The sequence below is a fragment of the Pinus tabuliformis genome, chromosome X (genome assembly GCF_031772625.1).
Source record: "Pinus tabuliformis cultivar Carrire ecotype Pingquan chromosome X, CPIR1, whole genome shotgun sequence".
Taxonomy (NCBI): domain Eukaryota; kingdom Viridiplantae; phylum Streptophyta; class Pinopsida; order Pinales; family Pinaceae; genus Pinus; species Pinus tabuliformis.
In genome coordinates, this window is record NC_142308.1 from 1,086,955,715 (window position 1) to 1,086,972,369 (window position 16,655).

The window sequence follows — 16,655 nt, forward strand, 5'->3', positions numbered from 1 at the left end:
CTCTAGCAGAAGGAACCCTGAACCTTACACTATCTCCCGGAGTCAAATTATTATGTGAAATGATGGCTGCAGATGGCTTCTTTCTTCTGCAATTCTTAAGGTATGGTTTCCTTTTCAGTAGAAAGTACTTATTTATTCCGTAATTCTTGAGGTATGTTCTTCTTTTCAGTAGAAATTTCACTGGAATTTTAAAGTTAGGCCAAACAAGCCCCCTTTTAAAAATTACAAGTAACATATATCCATTATATCTCTGATTTCTGATTTAGTGTTACAAAGATAGAATTGTTGTAGCTAGATATTCAATGTATACTTTTCTATTTTTTTCAACCATGAAGATCTACTTGTAATTGTTTTTTTAAAGCATAACTCTGTTAACACCAGAACTTTATTTTTTTTTGGTTCATTTTAAGGGAATTGCAAGAGTCACTCTGAATTGCAAGAGTGTATCGAGATATTATATCCTTAGGATGTTGCGAGATGTCAAATACTTTTTATTTTTCTATAGGTTACCCACACATTCCTTTCGTTTTAGTCACATGACGCATCTTTGTGATTTACAGGTTTCACGTTTGTAATTGCATGTTACCTCGCAGCAATTGTACGGAAAGCAAAATCTATAATCCTTTTGGGGACTTCCCTGCCCGTCCTCTTACTTTAAAAACAACTTAGATGTGCGTTTTCGCTGTGATTCGATCTTTTGTAGGGATGCCGATTCTTAGTGAGCGTCAGATGCTCGTTGGGATAATTTTTCCTATAAATACGGATTATTGGGATGGTTTTTTCATGAATTGGTTAAGTACTGTGTGAGAAGAATACTAGATTAGGGTTCAGACCGTTTTGAAGAATGGAGAAGGAAGGAGCATCCGGAACTTTGCGTATAAGGAGCCTTCCTTCCCCTTGCAAATTTTTAGACTTAAACGAATTCAAGGACTGGTCATTCTAGGCCATCATTGCTGAGTTCGTAGTGACGGTTTTGTTTCTGTATGTGACCGTTGCCACTGTCATCGGGAACGCACACAGCAAGGAGAGGAATCCGTGTGGTGGGGTGGGCATATTGGGCATTGCTTGGTCCTTCGGACGAATGATCTTCGTTCTCGTGTATTGCACCGATGGAATCTCAGGTTCACATTTCTTCTTGCTTAATATATACTCCCTGCACGTTGTTGTCATATAATCTCCTCGCTGATTACTCATTTTGATAATGCAGGTGGACACATAAACCCTGCAGTAACTTTTGGGTTGTTTGTTGCTCGGAAAGTGACTCTCAACCGAGCGATACTGTATATGGTGGCACAGTGTGCGGGTGCAGTCTGTGGAGCGGGGATTGTGAAAGGATTGCAGAAGAGTTACTACTCCACCGGGGGAGGAGGAGCCAATTCTGTGTCCCCGGGCTACACCAAAGGAACCGCCCTCGCTGCAGAAATTATCGGCACGTACACACTGGTTTATACCGTTTTCTCCTGTTCTCTGCAACAGACCCTAAAGCCATTGCCCGCGACCGTCACGTCTCTGTACATCCTACATTCATCAGTGAAGCAATAATGTTCATATGATGATATTTTGTATTAATATCCACGAGCGGTTGTGGTTGTCATAATGATTTTCTGTTTATAGCTAGTCGTACTTGGATAATGACTTTCCATTTATATCCTCTAACTACTTGTAGATGTTATACTGCACTTTTTTAATTTACATCCAATAGCAAGTTGTTATATAGATATTTTTTTACACTACATACCTACATCAATGTTTTGTTTTTGTTTATCGGTTAATTTATTTAATCAATAGAAAAGTTAGCAAAGTTAGCAACCAGCTAAAAATTTATTGGATATTATATTTCATCTCAAACTTTTTTATCAATGTTTTTATACATGTGTTTGTTGTTTTTTCCATATTTATTAAATATGATTTAATATATGTTTTAGTTGTTTTTCTTAAAATATATATATAATTTCACTTTAATTTAGAAAATTAAATTAAAATTTCATTTCGTAGTTGTTAAAAGCATTTAGCATATAAAATATAAAATATAAAAAAAAATTAAGTGATATAAAAATCATTTTTTTTTCTTTTACGTTATCCATTCTCAATCATTTCTAATAGATGTTTTTTTTTAATCGGAATCTAAACTTTTTTAAACATGAATTCCCATTTTCTTTTCACACAACTAAGTAATTCTATTCCTAAGTAATTCTACATAAGGTCCGTGTCCATCATGAACTTGGTAGTTCTATAGAAATATATATTTTTATTAAAATACAAATTTAGTTTTAATTTATAATAAAAAAGAATTTTAATTAATAATTATATAATATTTTTTTAGCAATAATAAAATTGTAGACTGAAAGTAACATATGGAAAACTATCATAAGCTAGCTTTGAGGATCTTAAAGAGAATTTACCCCAAAACTAACAAATTATATAATTTTTTATTTATAAAATTTTAAAATTTATTTAAATAACTAATTACACATATATATAGCTAATACTTTAGTTCAAGAAGCCCTAAGGGTTATCTCAGTTGGCAGAGTTCCCGTTGTTAAGTACCTCGCTCATCGGGAAGTCATAGGGTCAAATGGGTCAAATCTCCTCGAGGCCCTTGGGGTTAGCCCTACTAGTGCTAGTCTGGTGGAGGCGTTTAAAAGGATTCCTTTTAGGGTTGACAGCTTTAAAAAATTCCTTTCGCAGTTGATATGCCCAGATTTTCCATTATAAATTTATAATTGTATTTTAATATAATAATAAAATATTTTACAATAGTTAAATAAAAAGAATAATTATAAATAAATAAAATATAAATATATTATTGAAATGGTTAATTATATTTCAATTTAAAATTAATTATAAATATTATCGTTAACACTGAAATGAATGATTAATTGCATATATAAATATAAATAACTATATATTTTAATGATAAAATATAATTAATTATTTATCTATTTTTTATATATTAACAATTGTGAAATAGATCTCAAGTGATAAATTTTTATTCTCACCCTCCAATCTTATTTTAAGCTAAGTTCAATTTAATGCGATCAATATTTTATAAGAAAATTTCCTTAAAATCCAATGATAACATAATTCTAATAATAACATGTTTTTATTATCTACTCATTATTTATTTTATAGAACACCATAAACTCTTTGCATTTATATATTTTTTTGTTGGACACTATTCGGTAATGGATATTAACGTGGGTGATGCAGGTTTTGGCTCCACTTGCAATCGGCTTCGCAGTATTCATGGTACATTTGGCAACCATTCCCATCACTGGGACAAGCATCAATTCTGCGAGAAGCTTTGGACCAGCTATGATTTACGGACATAAAAAGTCTTGGGACGACCACGTAAGAATACAATAATACTCTTTCTTTTATTTTTCTGTCATCGTATAAATTGTATTCCGTGTATTCAAATGGTTGCTGGGTACATTGCAATGGATATTGTCAAGAGACTGTTTTTTTTTCTTTTCGAGCGTTTTGTAACCATGACCAAAACCCAGTTCATGGGTTGTCGAATTGTTAGGGTTTCATACTATTAAAAGTTTCTTTCTTTCTGTTTTTTCGTATTGTTCTGTCGAAAATAATTTTAAATAAATTGTTGTTATAAGAACTTTGCGATCTAGAGTTCAACTTTCAGAGTTTATTGTGTTTGTTTCCCTAGTTTCTAAAATAGTTGTTCCTTTTCTAACCCAGTGATTTAGTTGTATGTAATTACATCTCGCTATTTGAGATTTGAAGCCCTTCCTGGTTCTTTTAGTGAATATTTTCATATTTTTGCCTTGTTTATCTGTTGCCATTGTCATCAACATAGGATCATAAAATCATTTGACTAGCAAGTATAATCTTATATCGGTTTTTAAATTTTAAAAGTGTATCATACAAATTGAAATTGGGAATAGAAGTATTATAATGTAAAATAGTAAAATAAAACAATAATTGACAGCAACGGTTGAAACTGAGGGAAAATAAGAGTACGCTTACCTGGTTTGTCAGATGCAACTTGTGATGATGTACATGGACCATATTCAGACACTCTTCTTCTTTTCTGCATGGCAGAGTCTCCCACCGTGATGACAAGGCCATCAGTTCTTGAATTTTGACTACTTACATTGTCTTGTTTTCTACACTATAATTTTGCCAGTTGCCCTGTTCTTCTCCCTTGATATTTCCTTAAGCCTCTGAGCAATGTTGCTAATTCTGTCTTTGAATTCCCTATAGGTCTTTTCTTCTAAGGCCGTTTTCATCGAGTGCCTTTTGAATTCGCAATACTGGAGAATGTAATGCCGAATGTTTCAGATAGAAGGCCTCTCAGGATGAATATTCACGACTGCAGAGATTAGACAATAAGGCCGCACTGTTATGAAGTTTTCCTTTAATCACTTCTACTCAATCTTCAAAGGAGGCCGGAAGAATACCAGTCACAAGATTTTTTCATAGAAGACAATTCCAGAGATGAGGCCGCACAGGCGACATCTGGTTACATTTGGTAAACATGCATGTTGATGTATTTCACTGTAGACGAGTAGTTGACGGATGGGCCCACTTTATGGTAGCTGCGTTTGAAAAATCTCTCTTATTTGAGGAACAATCAAACTGTTAAACTCTTTTGTTTTACAACTTTTATGAAAACGTTAAAAGTTTTATAAATGTGGCCACAAATATCACTCCAGTCATGAAATGATCGAAAATGAAAGATAATATTTATGAAACAGAACGATTTTGAGCTTTATGTTCCTGTGGTTTTTCAAGCCAAATACAACATACCTATCGACAATTATTATAGACATGTATGGGAAAAGAATAAAGCATCACGTATTTCTACTTTAGCTGTTTATTTAATTTGTATGCGCGTGGAGAGAAGCTCAAAATTCCCTGTCATTTTTAGGTTTCAGATTATGGAATATTTAGGAAATCTGGGTTAATAGAATTTGATTTATTTTCTTCAATTTTATAAAATATTTTAGAATATACAATAAAATTACACTTAGATTACTTTCCCTTTATTTTTATAAAACTTATGAATAGATTCATCGGCTCTTTCATAGTATTCGGAAATTCATGTTCTTAATTGATGGGTTTTCGTTCGTGGTTTGGTTGCGTGGACTGCACTTAATCTAGGTTAAAAAATAAAAATAATTCTCGTGTTTTATGCTTTCACAAATTGATTGTTAGACTTATCTCAACGCGCAATAAATACAGAAAAACATATTTATTATCCGCTAAATGCTTTTGGTGGGTATGATATGTACAGAAAATCTAGTTCACATTATGCATTATGATGACAGTGTGAAAGCAATGAATGACAGCATGACAATCCCATTAGTTTCTTCATTGCTCTCCATCTTATTATGGTGATACTTTTCAAAAAATATTAAACTTGAAAATATTAAACTCTTTTTTAAATGTGTTTGAATTTCATCTTATCACCTAATTTATACATAATACTTTTCCTAATCTTATAAAACAACTTTGATCTTTATTAACCATTATTATGTAAATTAAATATTAAAAATAAAAAATCATTATTATTTCATCTTATCACCTAATTTATACATAATACTTTTCCTAATACAAATTCTGCAATTCAGTCCAACTCCTACTTCATGCAATCCATTTGCTGTTAGCTAACTTGCAGTTGTCCCTCGAGACCCCTGCAGGGACTACCGCCACCGCAGTGGCTCCTTGTTAGATTTAGTTGGAGTAAGACTAAGAAATCACGGTTGATCATTATCATACACAAAATGTGGGATATTATTGCTAATTGTTATTATTAGATTTAGTTGGAGTGAGACCGAGTAATCAAGGTTGATCGCTATCTACCACCAAATGTGGGATGAAGACTTGTTTTTTGTTTAACAGTATGAATATTAAAATGTACATTGTGTCATCCTGCATTTGAACCTGTCACCTTGAACACATTTAATCTTATATAATCTGTTTTTATTATATTTAAAAAAAAAAAATCCCAAATTTTTTTCCTTCGATAGTATTGGAAAGGCATATTGAAATGGTTCAATACCAGGCACGTTGGCCGGAGATCCCACAAGAAAACCAGGTCAATGTGTAGACAGACATGTAGTGCACGTTGAGATTAAGCTATTTATTTTACATTAGTGTAGCCTGCTTTAATCCTATGAATCCTGAAGGTTCATTTGTGGCGATGGTTATTATTTGCATAGATGGTTGAATACAGAGTGATACATGTTCCCCACGTTCTATGATGTATGAAAATTTTATGGTCCTACTCATTCATTGGAATGCCATCAAAATTATAAACTTTGTACGATTCCCATAAAATTATCAATGTAACTGTACAACCCATTAACACCTACACACGGAATTCACATTCACGAAGGTCATGGATTGGAATCTTAATAGTTTCTGCGGTGATGGTTAAAGGGTTGATACTACAGTTACTGTTTTCATTAACTATACTTGTGCTTTGGGAAACTCCCACCTCCTCACTATCTATTAAACTCAGTGGTTATATGCTAACATCTGTCAACCTCATTAAGTGTTCAACTGGCTAAGTTGTACTGTATGGTTAATTTGTTTTCATTAACTATACTTGTGCTTTGGGAAACTCCCACCTCCTCACTATCTATTAAACTCAGTGGTTATATGCTAACATCTGTCAACCTCATTAAGTGTTCAACTGGCTAAGTTGTACTGTATGGTTAATTTTTGGTTTGCGATGTTAATTTTCCTGCTCTCCCCTGTACGTGGCATGAGCAGGTCCATCCCTCCGCAGTCACCTTTCTCGAGCTTATCATTGCGTCGACGGAGGATAGACTGGGTTATGATCCTACGGTCCAGATCTTCCCGGGGTTAGATCTTTCCAGATCTCGGGTGCTTTGTTGGGTTTTCACTTCCACCCATGGGCGCTAGCTTCGTTTCTCCCCTTTGTTTTTCGCGGGTCTGCTCTGTTTGTCAGTTCAGGGTCTCGAATGAGTTGGAAGGTCTACAGATGCAAGGTTATGGGTTCCTCATCGTTTGGTGTAACTCGGGTAAGTGCTCTGTAATGTAACTTTTTGGGAAATTCCTCGTCACTGAATTTTTTTTTTTGTTTATTTGTTTTACACAAACTCTGTTGCTAATGTTTGATGCAGTACTCTCTGCTTGTACTGCTTGTAGGGTTTTTCTCAAAGAGTCCGGGAGCTATCCGTCGTTGCTGCATGGTGCCCTATACGTGGCACGAGCAGGCCCATCCCTCCGCAGTCACCTTTATCGAGCTTATCGTCGATCGACGGAGGATAGACCAGGTTATGATCCTACAGTCCAGATCTTCCCGGGGTTAGATCTTTCGAGATCTCTAGTGCTTTGCTGCATTTTCACTTCCACTCCTGGGCACCAGCTCTGCTCTCCCCTTTGTTTTTCACGGGTCTGCTCTATCTATCAGTCCAGGGTCTCGAATGAGTTGGAAGGTCTACAGATGCAGGGTTATGGCTTCCTCATCATTTGGTGGAACCCCGGTAAGTGCTCTATAATGTAACTTTTCGGGAAATTCGTCATCACTGAAGTTTTTATTTATTTATTTGTTTTCCACAAACTCTGTTGCTAATGTTTGATGCGGTACTCTCTGGTTGTAGTGTTTTCCTCAAAGAGTCCTGGAGCTAGCCGTTGTTGCTGCATGGTGGGCACCTTGCCAGACTTCATCGCCTGAGATTTCCAGGTAAGGGATTTATCTTCAGTTTGTTTCTTTTCGGTAGAGCTTGGCTCCTCTGGTTATCTGGAGCTGGGGTTTTTCGGCTCTGAAGTGTATAACTGCTTCTGCTACACAATTAGTTCGAAGTCAACCTGAATTAGAAGTGTTGTAATATTTTAACAGCTGAGAGCTGTAGTGGTTAAGACCTATGTTCTGTACTCGTGTAGAGGGTTTTGTCTTTCCAGCTTCCGGGTTTGAACAGTGGCCGCACCGGTGTAGTTCTGTGTTTAACTATGCCATGGCTAATCCTGTGGCTTATTTTGGTTGTTCTTTGTGGATTGAAAATGTGTTGGAAAACATTCCTAAGGAAGTAACCTGAGTGCTATTGTTCGCATTGCGACGTTTTAAGCTTATTATTTCCTTCAAATATTTTGGTCGCATGAATTTTAAGACTTATAGTCTACTGTTGGATGGTTATCGTTTCATGCTGCATTATGTCATATAAATGATGTTTTCTCTCGTTCTTGCTTTCTGCTCGGATGATGTGAGTATATGGCCATGGAAGCCTCTATCAGGATTTTCCATTTGTGTTTTTACGGTTTATCAGGAATAGATACAACACTGAACTGTCAATAATTTCTACATTTGTTCTCTGCGACAATGTTTAACTATGGTTCCTTGCTGTTTATGATTTGATGTCTAGAATAGCTAAATCTTGCTTGTAAGTTTCTTGGATATTCTAGCTCTGTGGGATTCCTACCAGTAGGGTTTTGGAAAATTTATTCTTCACCATATTCTTTGATGTGCTCAACAGCACGATTTAGGGTATCTACCTATGTGTCCCTTTGGAGTCCATCCTCAGTTTTCTAGCAGAGGAAGAAGCTCCTCTGTTGTCTGCGATTCTTCCAGATTCAAGCACTTCTGGTAATTTACTTCTATTAGTATGTATATCCTTGTTCAGTATTTCTTTGGCGTAAAGTCTATAATTGCAGTTCTAATTCTGACGTGAAATTTTTGTATAGATTTTTTATAATTTTTATTTTAATCTACCTAACAAAATTTCAATTCAATTTTAATGATTGCACATTACACTGAGCTGTATAATAAACTTCTATAATAAATCTCTAGATTCAATAATACTTTAACTCACAATCTGAAATTGTTTATGTTGAAATGCAATCTCATTCGATACTCTAAATCTCGTTCTTATATGTATGCAGACATGTTCAACAATTCAAATCTGTGAATTTTACATAAATGAGGGGCGTATAATTCAGAAGAGCTCCATGAATCGATATTTGTTTTACCTCCATGACATGGTTGGGTTCCAGAGTCTCGTGATTTTTATTGACATCTATTTTTTGATACTCCCACTGCATCGGTTTTGGGTTGTCAAGCCTTCCCAATGCTTTATAGATTGGAAGTGGTGTTGAAACAATGGAGTCGAACGTAGCACCATAGATTATAAAGAATGGCGGCCATAGATTAATTGTTTTTGTCATTTCCATAGTTAAGCCATGGATTGCACGACAAATCAAATGGAATTGGCTGTCACGGAAATTGATTATTATAAATAATGATGCATACTAATACATTTCATTCACATTTTGCTGCTCAAATTAGCTATTGAGCCGTGGTTTTTTGCACCTGTAGTGAGTTACGTATTCAGTTACATCATGCTAAAATGGAGCTACTTTGTTCCACAAGGATTATGTATCACTGTCTTTTCCTCGCCATTTTGCTCTCATTCAGCCTGACTATGATTAGCCATACCTGTAATTGAGTGGAGGCATCAATGGATCCTAGTGTTGGTGTAGGTCACGTCGTGGGTCCGAGCATTGGCGGCCCTGGTGGTCAACCAGGAAGCCGTGACCAAGAACATAGTGGTGGGCACGGTGGTCACATATGAGGCGATCCCAGCTGTGACGAGTGATGGTAATTTCTTCTTGCCATGAAATTAGCAGGATATGTATTAATTGATAGGTGTAGGTGTATAGAATGTTATGTATTCACAGTTGTGTGTAGCGTGTATAGATTGGTATGTAATAAGTGTGATAATAATAAAAGGTTGTCTTTGCGTGATGACAATGGCATCTTTTCTTGTTTTCTTTCTTTCTTTCTTTCTGGTAGTTTCTTTCTATGCACTACGTATAGTTATTGATCTCTTTATATAAAGAGATCATTGGATGGAAACTTAGAGAGGGTGATTGGAATCAGGTTCTATTAACTTTTTGTGCGTAAAAACTTTGGTCTCTAGCAATAATAATTGATTTTCCTCCTGCAACGCTTCTCAGTCCTCCTTTTGTTTTGTTTCTCTGGGAAACCTCCCCTTGCTTTTTACCTAACACTATAGCAGTTATTGCGTTATCTACAGTGTTCCCCTGTGGACTTTTGCCATGGGCTTTTTGCTTATCCACTTGCATAGTAAGAGTTCACAACTCTCTGTCTTACTCCAATGTTTAGTTTTGTTTCTGTTACTAGTGAATCTGACGTTGTCTCTTTCACTCGCTGCATTACTGGGTGAGCAGACTGGCATTCATACTTTTGGTTCTCCTTCGTTACCTTAGCTGTAAGCCCCTGTAAATGTTAGGAAGTAGAATTACTAATGATATAAGTTAATGATATAGAAAAGTTGTCAACTATTGACTTATGCGTGTTTATTGTTGCATTACTTGTGCAGATAGTTTTGATAGTTGGGGTGAAGCTGTAACTTATAATATTAGAGGCCTTAGCAATTCAAGTGAGACATTCTGTAGTTAACTGAATTCTAGTGGTGTATCCAACCGATAAGTTGTTTTGGTTCCATCGCCCTGAACTTATTATATTCTTGATCCATTTCACTCAGTTCCAGGTATTGAAATAATTGCGTTATAAATTTTATTTTCTTAATTGTGTCTATTATATTTATGACAATGACATAAAGGCTTGATGGTTCCTGCAGAATGCTTTCTAGCTTGCTTTCCTTTCATGGACATGGGTAAGCCACTATTATTTTTAATTATAATAAATTATAATATCAGAAGAGACTTTGAATCTGCACAATTAACAATAGGATCACAATGATGATTGCAGTGGCAATTTGGCTTAAACTCATGTTTCCACGATAATCTCTATATGGTCATATTGTGAATAGTCATTGGGTAAGTATGTCGATCATTATATAAAAGCATATTCCCCCGTCATAAAGATCTTTTCTTCGGTTAATTTTAACAATTGCTTTGTATTTAATCATTATAGATCAAAATTAACTGATAACCTTGTTTCTTGTTAAAATTTATAATCAACCTAAGTTCAAATTTGACCTAATATTTTTAAATTCTAATTTAATTTTTTTTAGCACACATTCTTTGTTTCCTAAAATTTAAGTCTTTGGAAATTGCAAAAATGTATTATAAATGTAAGTGCCAACTCTAACCTGAATTTTAATGTTTGGAATAGATTTGCAAATATTCTCACCCTTGTTTTATACTTTCCCTTTAAAGATCATTAATGCCGAACTGAAATTATATGTAAGTTTTATACCCTTTAAAGATCATTAATGCCGAACTGAAATTATATGTATGTATTGTGTGGAAGATTCTTGCTTATTATCTTACGAATCTGTTCCAGGTGAGAACGATACAGGCGAGCAGACATTCAAAATGATTTTATTTATTTATTTTAAATAATATTTTATATTGTTTAGAGACACAATAGTTTGAATTATGGACATTTTTTTATAAATAATTTTTTATATTGTCTGTAAAGAGACAATAATTTGATTTATGGACATTTATTTTTTTTAAATAAATTTTTATATTTTCTCTAGAGAGACAATAGTTTTTCTTCCGTTAATTTTAACAATTGCTTTGTATTTAATCATTATAGATCAAAATTAACTGATAAACTTGTTTCTTGTTAAAATTTATAATCAACCTAAGTTCAAATTTGACATAATATTTTTAAATTCTAATTTAATTTTTTTTAGCACACATTCTCTGTTTCCTAAAAGTTAAGTCTTTGGAAATTGCAAAAATGTATTATAAATGTAAGTCCCAACTCTAGCCTGAATTTTAATGTTTGGAATAGATTTGCAAATATTCTCACCCTTGTTTTATACTTCCCCTTTAAAAGATCATTAATGGGGAACTGAAATTATATGTATGTATTGTGTGGAAGATTCTTGCTTATTATCTTACGAATCTGTTCTAGGTGAGAACGATACAGGGGAGACATTCAAAATGATTTTATTTATTTATTTTAAATAATATTTTATATTGTTTAGAGAGACAATAGTTTGAATTATGGACATTTTTTTTTAAATAATTTTTTATGTTTGATTGATGGACATTTAATTTTTTTAAATAATTTTTTATATTTTTTCTAGAGAGACAATAGTTTGAATTATGGACATTTTTTTTTTTATATAATTTTTTATATTGTATCTAGACATTTATTTATTTTTAAATAATTTTTTATATTGTCTCTAGAGAGACAATAGTTTGAATTATGGAATTGTCTTTAAAAAGACAAAAATGTAATTGTCTCTAAAGAGACAAATGAAGTTGTCTCTAGAGATACAAATGAAATTATCTCTAGAGAGACAAATCAAATTGTCTTTATAGAGACAATAATAATATGTGTTATATATTGTCTTTATAGAGACAAATTTTTGAGACATTATATTTTGAGACACCCACTTAGAGAGAATATTTGAGTTTCTTTTTGTGTTAAGTTAATACAATTGACTCAAATATTGTCTTAAAACCCCCTACATGTAGTAGTGCGCTCTGACCACAATGTCGCCACTCACAACTTGCGAGCTCACCCGTGGTTTTCGATTGGATTCGAACTGAGAATCTTGAAGAGGAGCGATGTCAAATTTTCCGACAGACATGACAGTCCGCTTAACAACATCACGAACATGAGCATCACCCTCTTTTTGAACTTGTCAACCATAATTTCCATTAGAGAATATGCAAGCAACTTTGCAATTCCGCTAATGAAAATTCTCTGATATAAATTGTCCTTTTGTAATTTCTTAAGCATTAATATATTTTATAGGATTCTTCTGAGTTTTTAAATTTTTTAATAATATAATATATGAGTTTATATTAGTGATTTTATCTTTTTAAAGTATTTTTTTTAATAAGTTTATTATTTAATTACTTAATTGAATATTTCTTTTTATATATGTTTTTACAGTATATTGAAAAATTATTTTATTATAGAATTTATATTATGTTTTCATTTAAATAATTATATGTAAAATATGTTTTCAATAAACATAAATTTGTATTTTGTAACATTCATGGTAAATCCATTACTTATGTTCACTACCTTTTATGTGAAGTTATTTTTACTTTCATGTGGGATGTATATTTATAATATATATTGAGATTTAGGGTCTAGGTTAGGCTAGTTTATTTTGTGTTAGGCTAGAGTGGGGTAGGATAGGCTAGGCAAGGCTAGGCTAGACTATTTAGGCTAGGTTAGGCTAAGTTAATTTAGGTTAGACAAGGCTCGAGTAGGCTATTTTAGGCAAGACTAGGATAGGCTAGAATAGTTTAAGCTAGGCTAGCCTAGGTCATGCCAAGCTAGTTTAGGATAGGTTAGGCTAGTGAAGCTTAGGTCAGGCTACTGTATGTCAAACTAGGCTAAGCTAGTTTAGGCCACGCTAGTTTAAGTTAGGCTAGGCTACGCTAGGCTAAGACAGGATAGGCCAGGCTAAGCTAGGCTATGTTAGGTTAGGCTTAACTAGTTTAGGCTATATTAGGCATGTTAAGGTAGGTTGGATAATCTAGTTTAGGATAGGTTAGGCTAGGCTAGTTCAAGATAAGCTACTTAAGGTTAAGTTAGGGTAGGCTACAGTAGGCTTGGATAGGCTTGGCTTAGGTAGGCTAGGCTAGGCTTACAGTAGAGCAGGGTAGGGTAGGTTAGGCTAGGCTAGGTTATGTTAGAGTAGGCTAGGCTATGCTAGGTAGGGTAGGCTAGGCTAGGCTAGCATAGGCTAGTGTAGGGTAAGCTAGGCTAGGCTAGGCTAGGGTTGGATAGGTTAGGCTAGGCTAGGCCACGTATGGTAGAATAGCGTAGGCTAGGTAGGCTAGGTAGGCTTGGCTGGGCTTGGGTATGGTAGGTTAGCCTAGGCTAAACTAGGGTAGGGTAGCGTGCGTAGGTTAGCCTAGGCTAGGTTAGGTTAGGTTCGGCTAAGTACGCTATGCTGGGCTAGGGAAGGCTAAGGTAGGGTAAGCTAAGGGTAGGGTAGGTTAGGGAGAGTAGACTAGGTTAAGCTATAGGCTAGGCTAGTGCTAAGCTTGGGTAAGGTGGGTTAGGATATGCTAAGCTAAGATATGTAGGCTATGTTAGGCTAGGTTAGGGTAGAATAGGCTAGGGTAGGGTAGGGTAGGGTATGATAGGGTAGGATAGGCTAGCGTAGGCTAGGCTAGGTTAGGGTAGGCTAGCGTAGGGTAGGGTATCTTAGCTAGGCTAGGGTAGGCTAGGCTATGGTAGGGTAGGGTAGGATAGGTTAGGCTAAGGTAGGGTAGGGTAGGGTAGGATAGGTTAGGCTAGGGTAAGGTATGGTAGGATAGGGCAGCATAGGCTAGCATAGGCTAGGCTAGGTTAGTGTAGCATAGGAAAGGCTTGGGTAGGCTGGGGTAGGCTACCGTAGGCTAGGCTAAGGTAGGCTAGCGTAGGGTAGAGTATCTTAGCTAGGCTAGGGTAGGCTAGGCTAGGGTAGGTAGGGTAGGGTAGGGTAGGGTAGGGTAGGATAGGTTAGGCTAGGCTAGGGTAGGGTAGGATAGGTTAGGCTAGGGTAAGGTATGGTAGGATAGGGCTAGCATAGGCTAGGCTAGGCTAGTGTAGCATAGGAAAGGCTTGGGTAGGCTGGGGTAGGCTACCGTAGGCTAGGCTAGGGTAGGCTAGGTTATGCCAGGGAAGGTTAGGGAGGATAGGATAGGCTGGGTTATGCTAGGCTAGGCAGGGTAGGCCAGGCTAGGTAGGCTAGGCTATGGTAGGGTAGGGTAGGATAGGTTAGGCTAGGCTAGGGTAGGGTAGGATAGGTTAGGCTAGGGTAAGGTATGGTAGGATAGGGCTAGCATAGGCTAGGCTAGGCTAGGCTAGTGTAGCATAGGAAAGGCTTGGGTAGGCTGGGGTAGGCTACCGTAGGCTAGGCTAAGGTAGGCTAGGGTAGGCTAGGTTATGCCAGGGAAGGTTAGGGAGGATAGGATAGGCTGGGTTATGCTAGGCTAGGCAGGGTAGGCCAGGCTAGGTAGCCTAGGGTATGCTAGGTAAGCTAGGGTAGATTAGGCTAGGCTAGGCTAGGCTAGGCTAGGGTAAGCTTGGCTAGGGTATGCTAGGGTAGGCTAGGGTAGGTTAGGTAGGCTAGGTATGCTAGGGTAGGGTAGAGAAGAACAAGATATGTTAGGGTAGGTTAGGTTTGTTTAAGCTAGCCTAGGTAGGGCTAGGCTAGTGAATGGTAGTTTATGCTAGGCTAGGCAAGGCTAGTCGATTTTAGGATAGCATAAACGAGTCTAGTTTATGTTAGGCTAGGTTAGGCCAAGTTAGGCGAAGCTAGGTTAGGCAAGGATAAGCGAGGTTAGACTAGGCTAGTTTAGGCTATGATAGTGTACGATAGGTTAGGCTAGGCTAGGCTAGACTATTTTAGGCTAGGTTAAGCAAGGCTAGGCTAGGCTAGGCTAGTTTCAACTAGGCTATGCTAGGCTAGGCTAGGCTATGCTAGTTTAAACTAGGATATTTTGGGCAAGGCTAGAGTAGTTTACACTGGGCTATGTTAGGCTAACTTATGCTAGGCTAGGCTAGGTTATGCTAGTTTAAGCTAGGATAGTTTGGGGAATGCTAGGCTAGGTTACACTAGGTTAGGTTAGGCTGATCTATGTTAGGCTAGGCTAGGCTAGTCTCATTTAAGCTAGGTGAGTCTAGTGTAGGGTAGGCTTGGCAAGGTTAGGATAGGTTAGTTTAGGATAGGTTAGCCTAGGTTAGGCTAGGCTAAGTTACGTTAGGATAGTTTATTCTACTTGAGGCAATGTTATCCTACGTTAGGCTATTCTGGGCTAGTCTACTTTAGGTAAGGCTAGGTTAGGCTAGTTTAAGCTAAGCCATGCTAGTTTAGGTTAGATTAGGTTAGTTTAAGCTAGTTTAGGCTAGGCTAGGATAGTCTAAGCCAATTTAGGCTAGGCTATGTTAAGGTAGTATATTGTAGGCTAGGGTATGTTAGGCTAGGCCAGTTTAATCTATGCTAGGCTATGTTAGGATAAGTTATTTTATGGAAATCTAGGTTATGTTATGCTATCTTGGGGCAGGCCAACCTAGGCTAGGCTAAGGCATGGTATGTCAGGTTAGACTAGTGCAGGCTAGTTTATGTTAGGGTAGGTGTGGAGCACTGGAAAGGTATGTTTTTGATGAACAATTTAGTGACTTTTCAGTAAAAATTGTAACCCTTTCTGCATAATGAACTTAAAGAAATAAAGAATTTTAATAGAATGTGTGAGAATTAGTATGGGAAGCGTAATCGCTGATAATTGTCATTTTTCTATGCAGGAAAAGGTGGGAACGAAGATCTGTCATCCAAAAGGGAAAGACAAAGGAGGAATAATTGTTGTCCCTCTAGAAGGAAATCAGATGGAAACGAGATCGAACAGATAGAAGCATAATGACCCAGGGAAGAAAGAAGGGTTACCAATTCAGTGGAACAGGGAAAGAAAAGCAAAGGATTAACGGCTTGGCGAATCCCTCAGGATCTTTGATCCCGAGGGATCGCTGTTTTGCTTATTTTTGTTACCTAGATACTTCCGCCGTTACTTTTATAAAAAGGAACAACACCGTTAAGCTAAAAGACTTTTTTTTTATGTAATCTTAAGTTTCAGACTAAACTTTGATCATCGACTTTCACTAAGACTTGGTTTGTTGTACGTTTTTTGATGCGTTAATATACAAGATTTGGTGTTTATTTCATCTCTGCGTTTGGAGTAATCTAAGGCGGTGTACTGTTGGAAGCTAACGACCC

General features: G+C 36.2%; 1 protein-coding gene, 1 long non-coding RNA gene and 1 pseudogene across 7 annotated transcripts; all 3 read left to right on the top strand.

The window, feature by feature from the left end:
* Window positions 1-724: 724 nt before the first annotated feature.
* Window positions 725-3,366, top strand: LOC149143593 (aquaporin PIP2-7 pseudogene; annotated as a pseudogene).
* A 3,477-nt stretch (window positions 3,367-6,843) lies between these two features.
* Window positions 6,844-9,683, top strand: LOC149143594 (uncharacterized). Of its 6 annotated transcripts, XR_016264426.1 has the most exons (6): window positions 6,844-7,013; window positions 7,116-7,478; window positions 7,596-7,678; window positions 8,466-8,575; window positions 8,872-8,970; window positions 9,305-9,459. XR_016264426.1 is itself a non-coding variant. In XM_089448148.1 (4 exons), the coding sequence occupies exons 1-3, from the start codon at window positions 6,884-6,886 to the stop codon at window positions 7,667-7,669; spliced, it is 567 nt and encodes a 188-aa protein (XP_089304274.1). In that variant the 5' UTR covers window positions 6,844-6,883; the 3' UTR covers window positions 7,670-7,678; window positions 9,469-9,683. The 6 variants fall into 6 exon arrangements, 3 of the variants coding, with proteins under 3 accessions (XP_089304274.1, XP_089304275.1, XP_089304273.1); XR_016264427.1 differs by lacking the exon at window positions 8,466-8,575; XR_016264425.1 differs by having other exon boundaries at window positions 8,872-9,319.
* Window positions 9,684-9,860: 177 nt separating this feature from the next.
* LOC149143595 (uncharacterized) lies at window positions 9,861-10,398 on the top strand. The gene is made up of 3 exons (XR_016264858.1): window positions 9,861-10,075; window positions 10,180-10,220; window positions 10,332-10,398. It is a non-coding gene; the product is annotated as an uncharacterized LOC149143595 (long non-coding RNA).
* The last annotated feature ends 6,257 nt before the right edge of the window (window positions 10,399-16,655 follow it).

Excerpts from the sequence above, each read along its gene's own strand:
- LOC149143594 (XM_089448148.1), top strand. The coding sequence starts at position 6,884 with ATGGGCGCTAGCTTCGTTTCTCCCCTTTGTTTTTCGCGGGTCTGCTCT. Across the intron at positions 7,014-7,115 it reads CATCGTTTGGTGTAACTCGG|TACTCTCTGCTTGTACTGCT; the intron begins GTAAGTGCTCTG and ends TGTTTGATGCAG. Across the intron at positions 7,479-7,595 it reads CATCATTTGGTGGAACCCCG|TGTTTTCCTCAAAGAGTCCT; the intron begins GTAAGTGCTCTA and ends CTCTGGTTGTAG.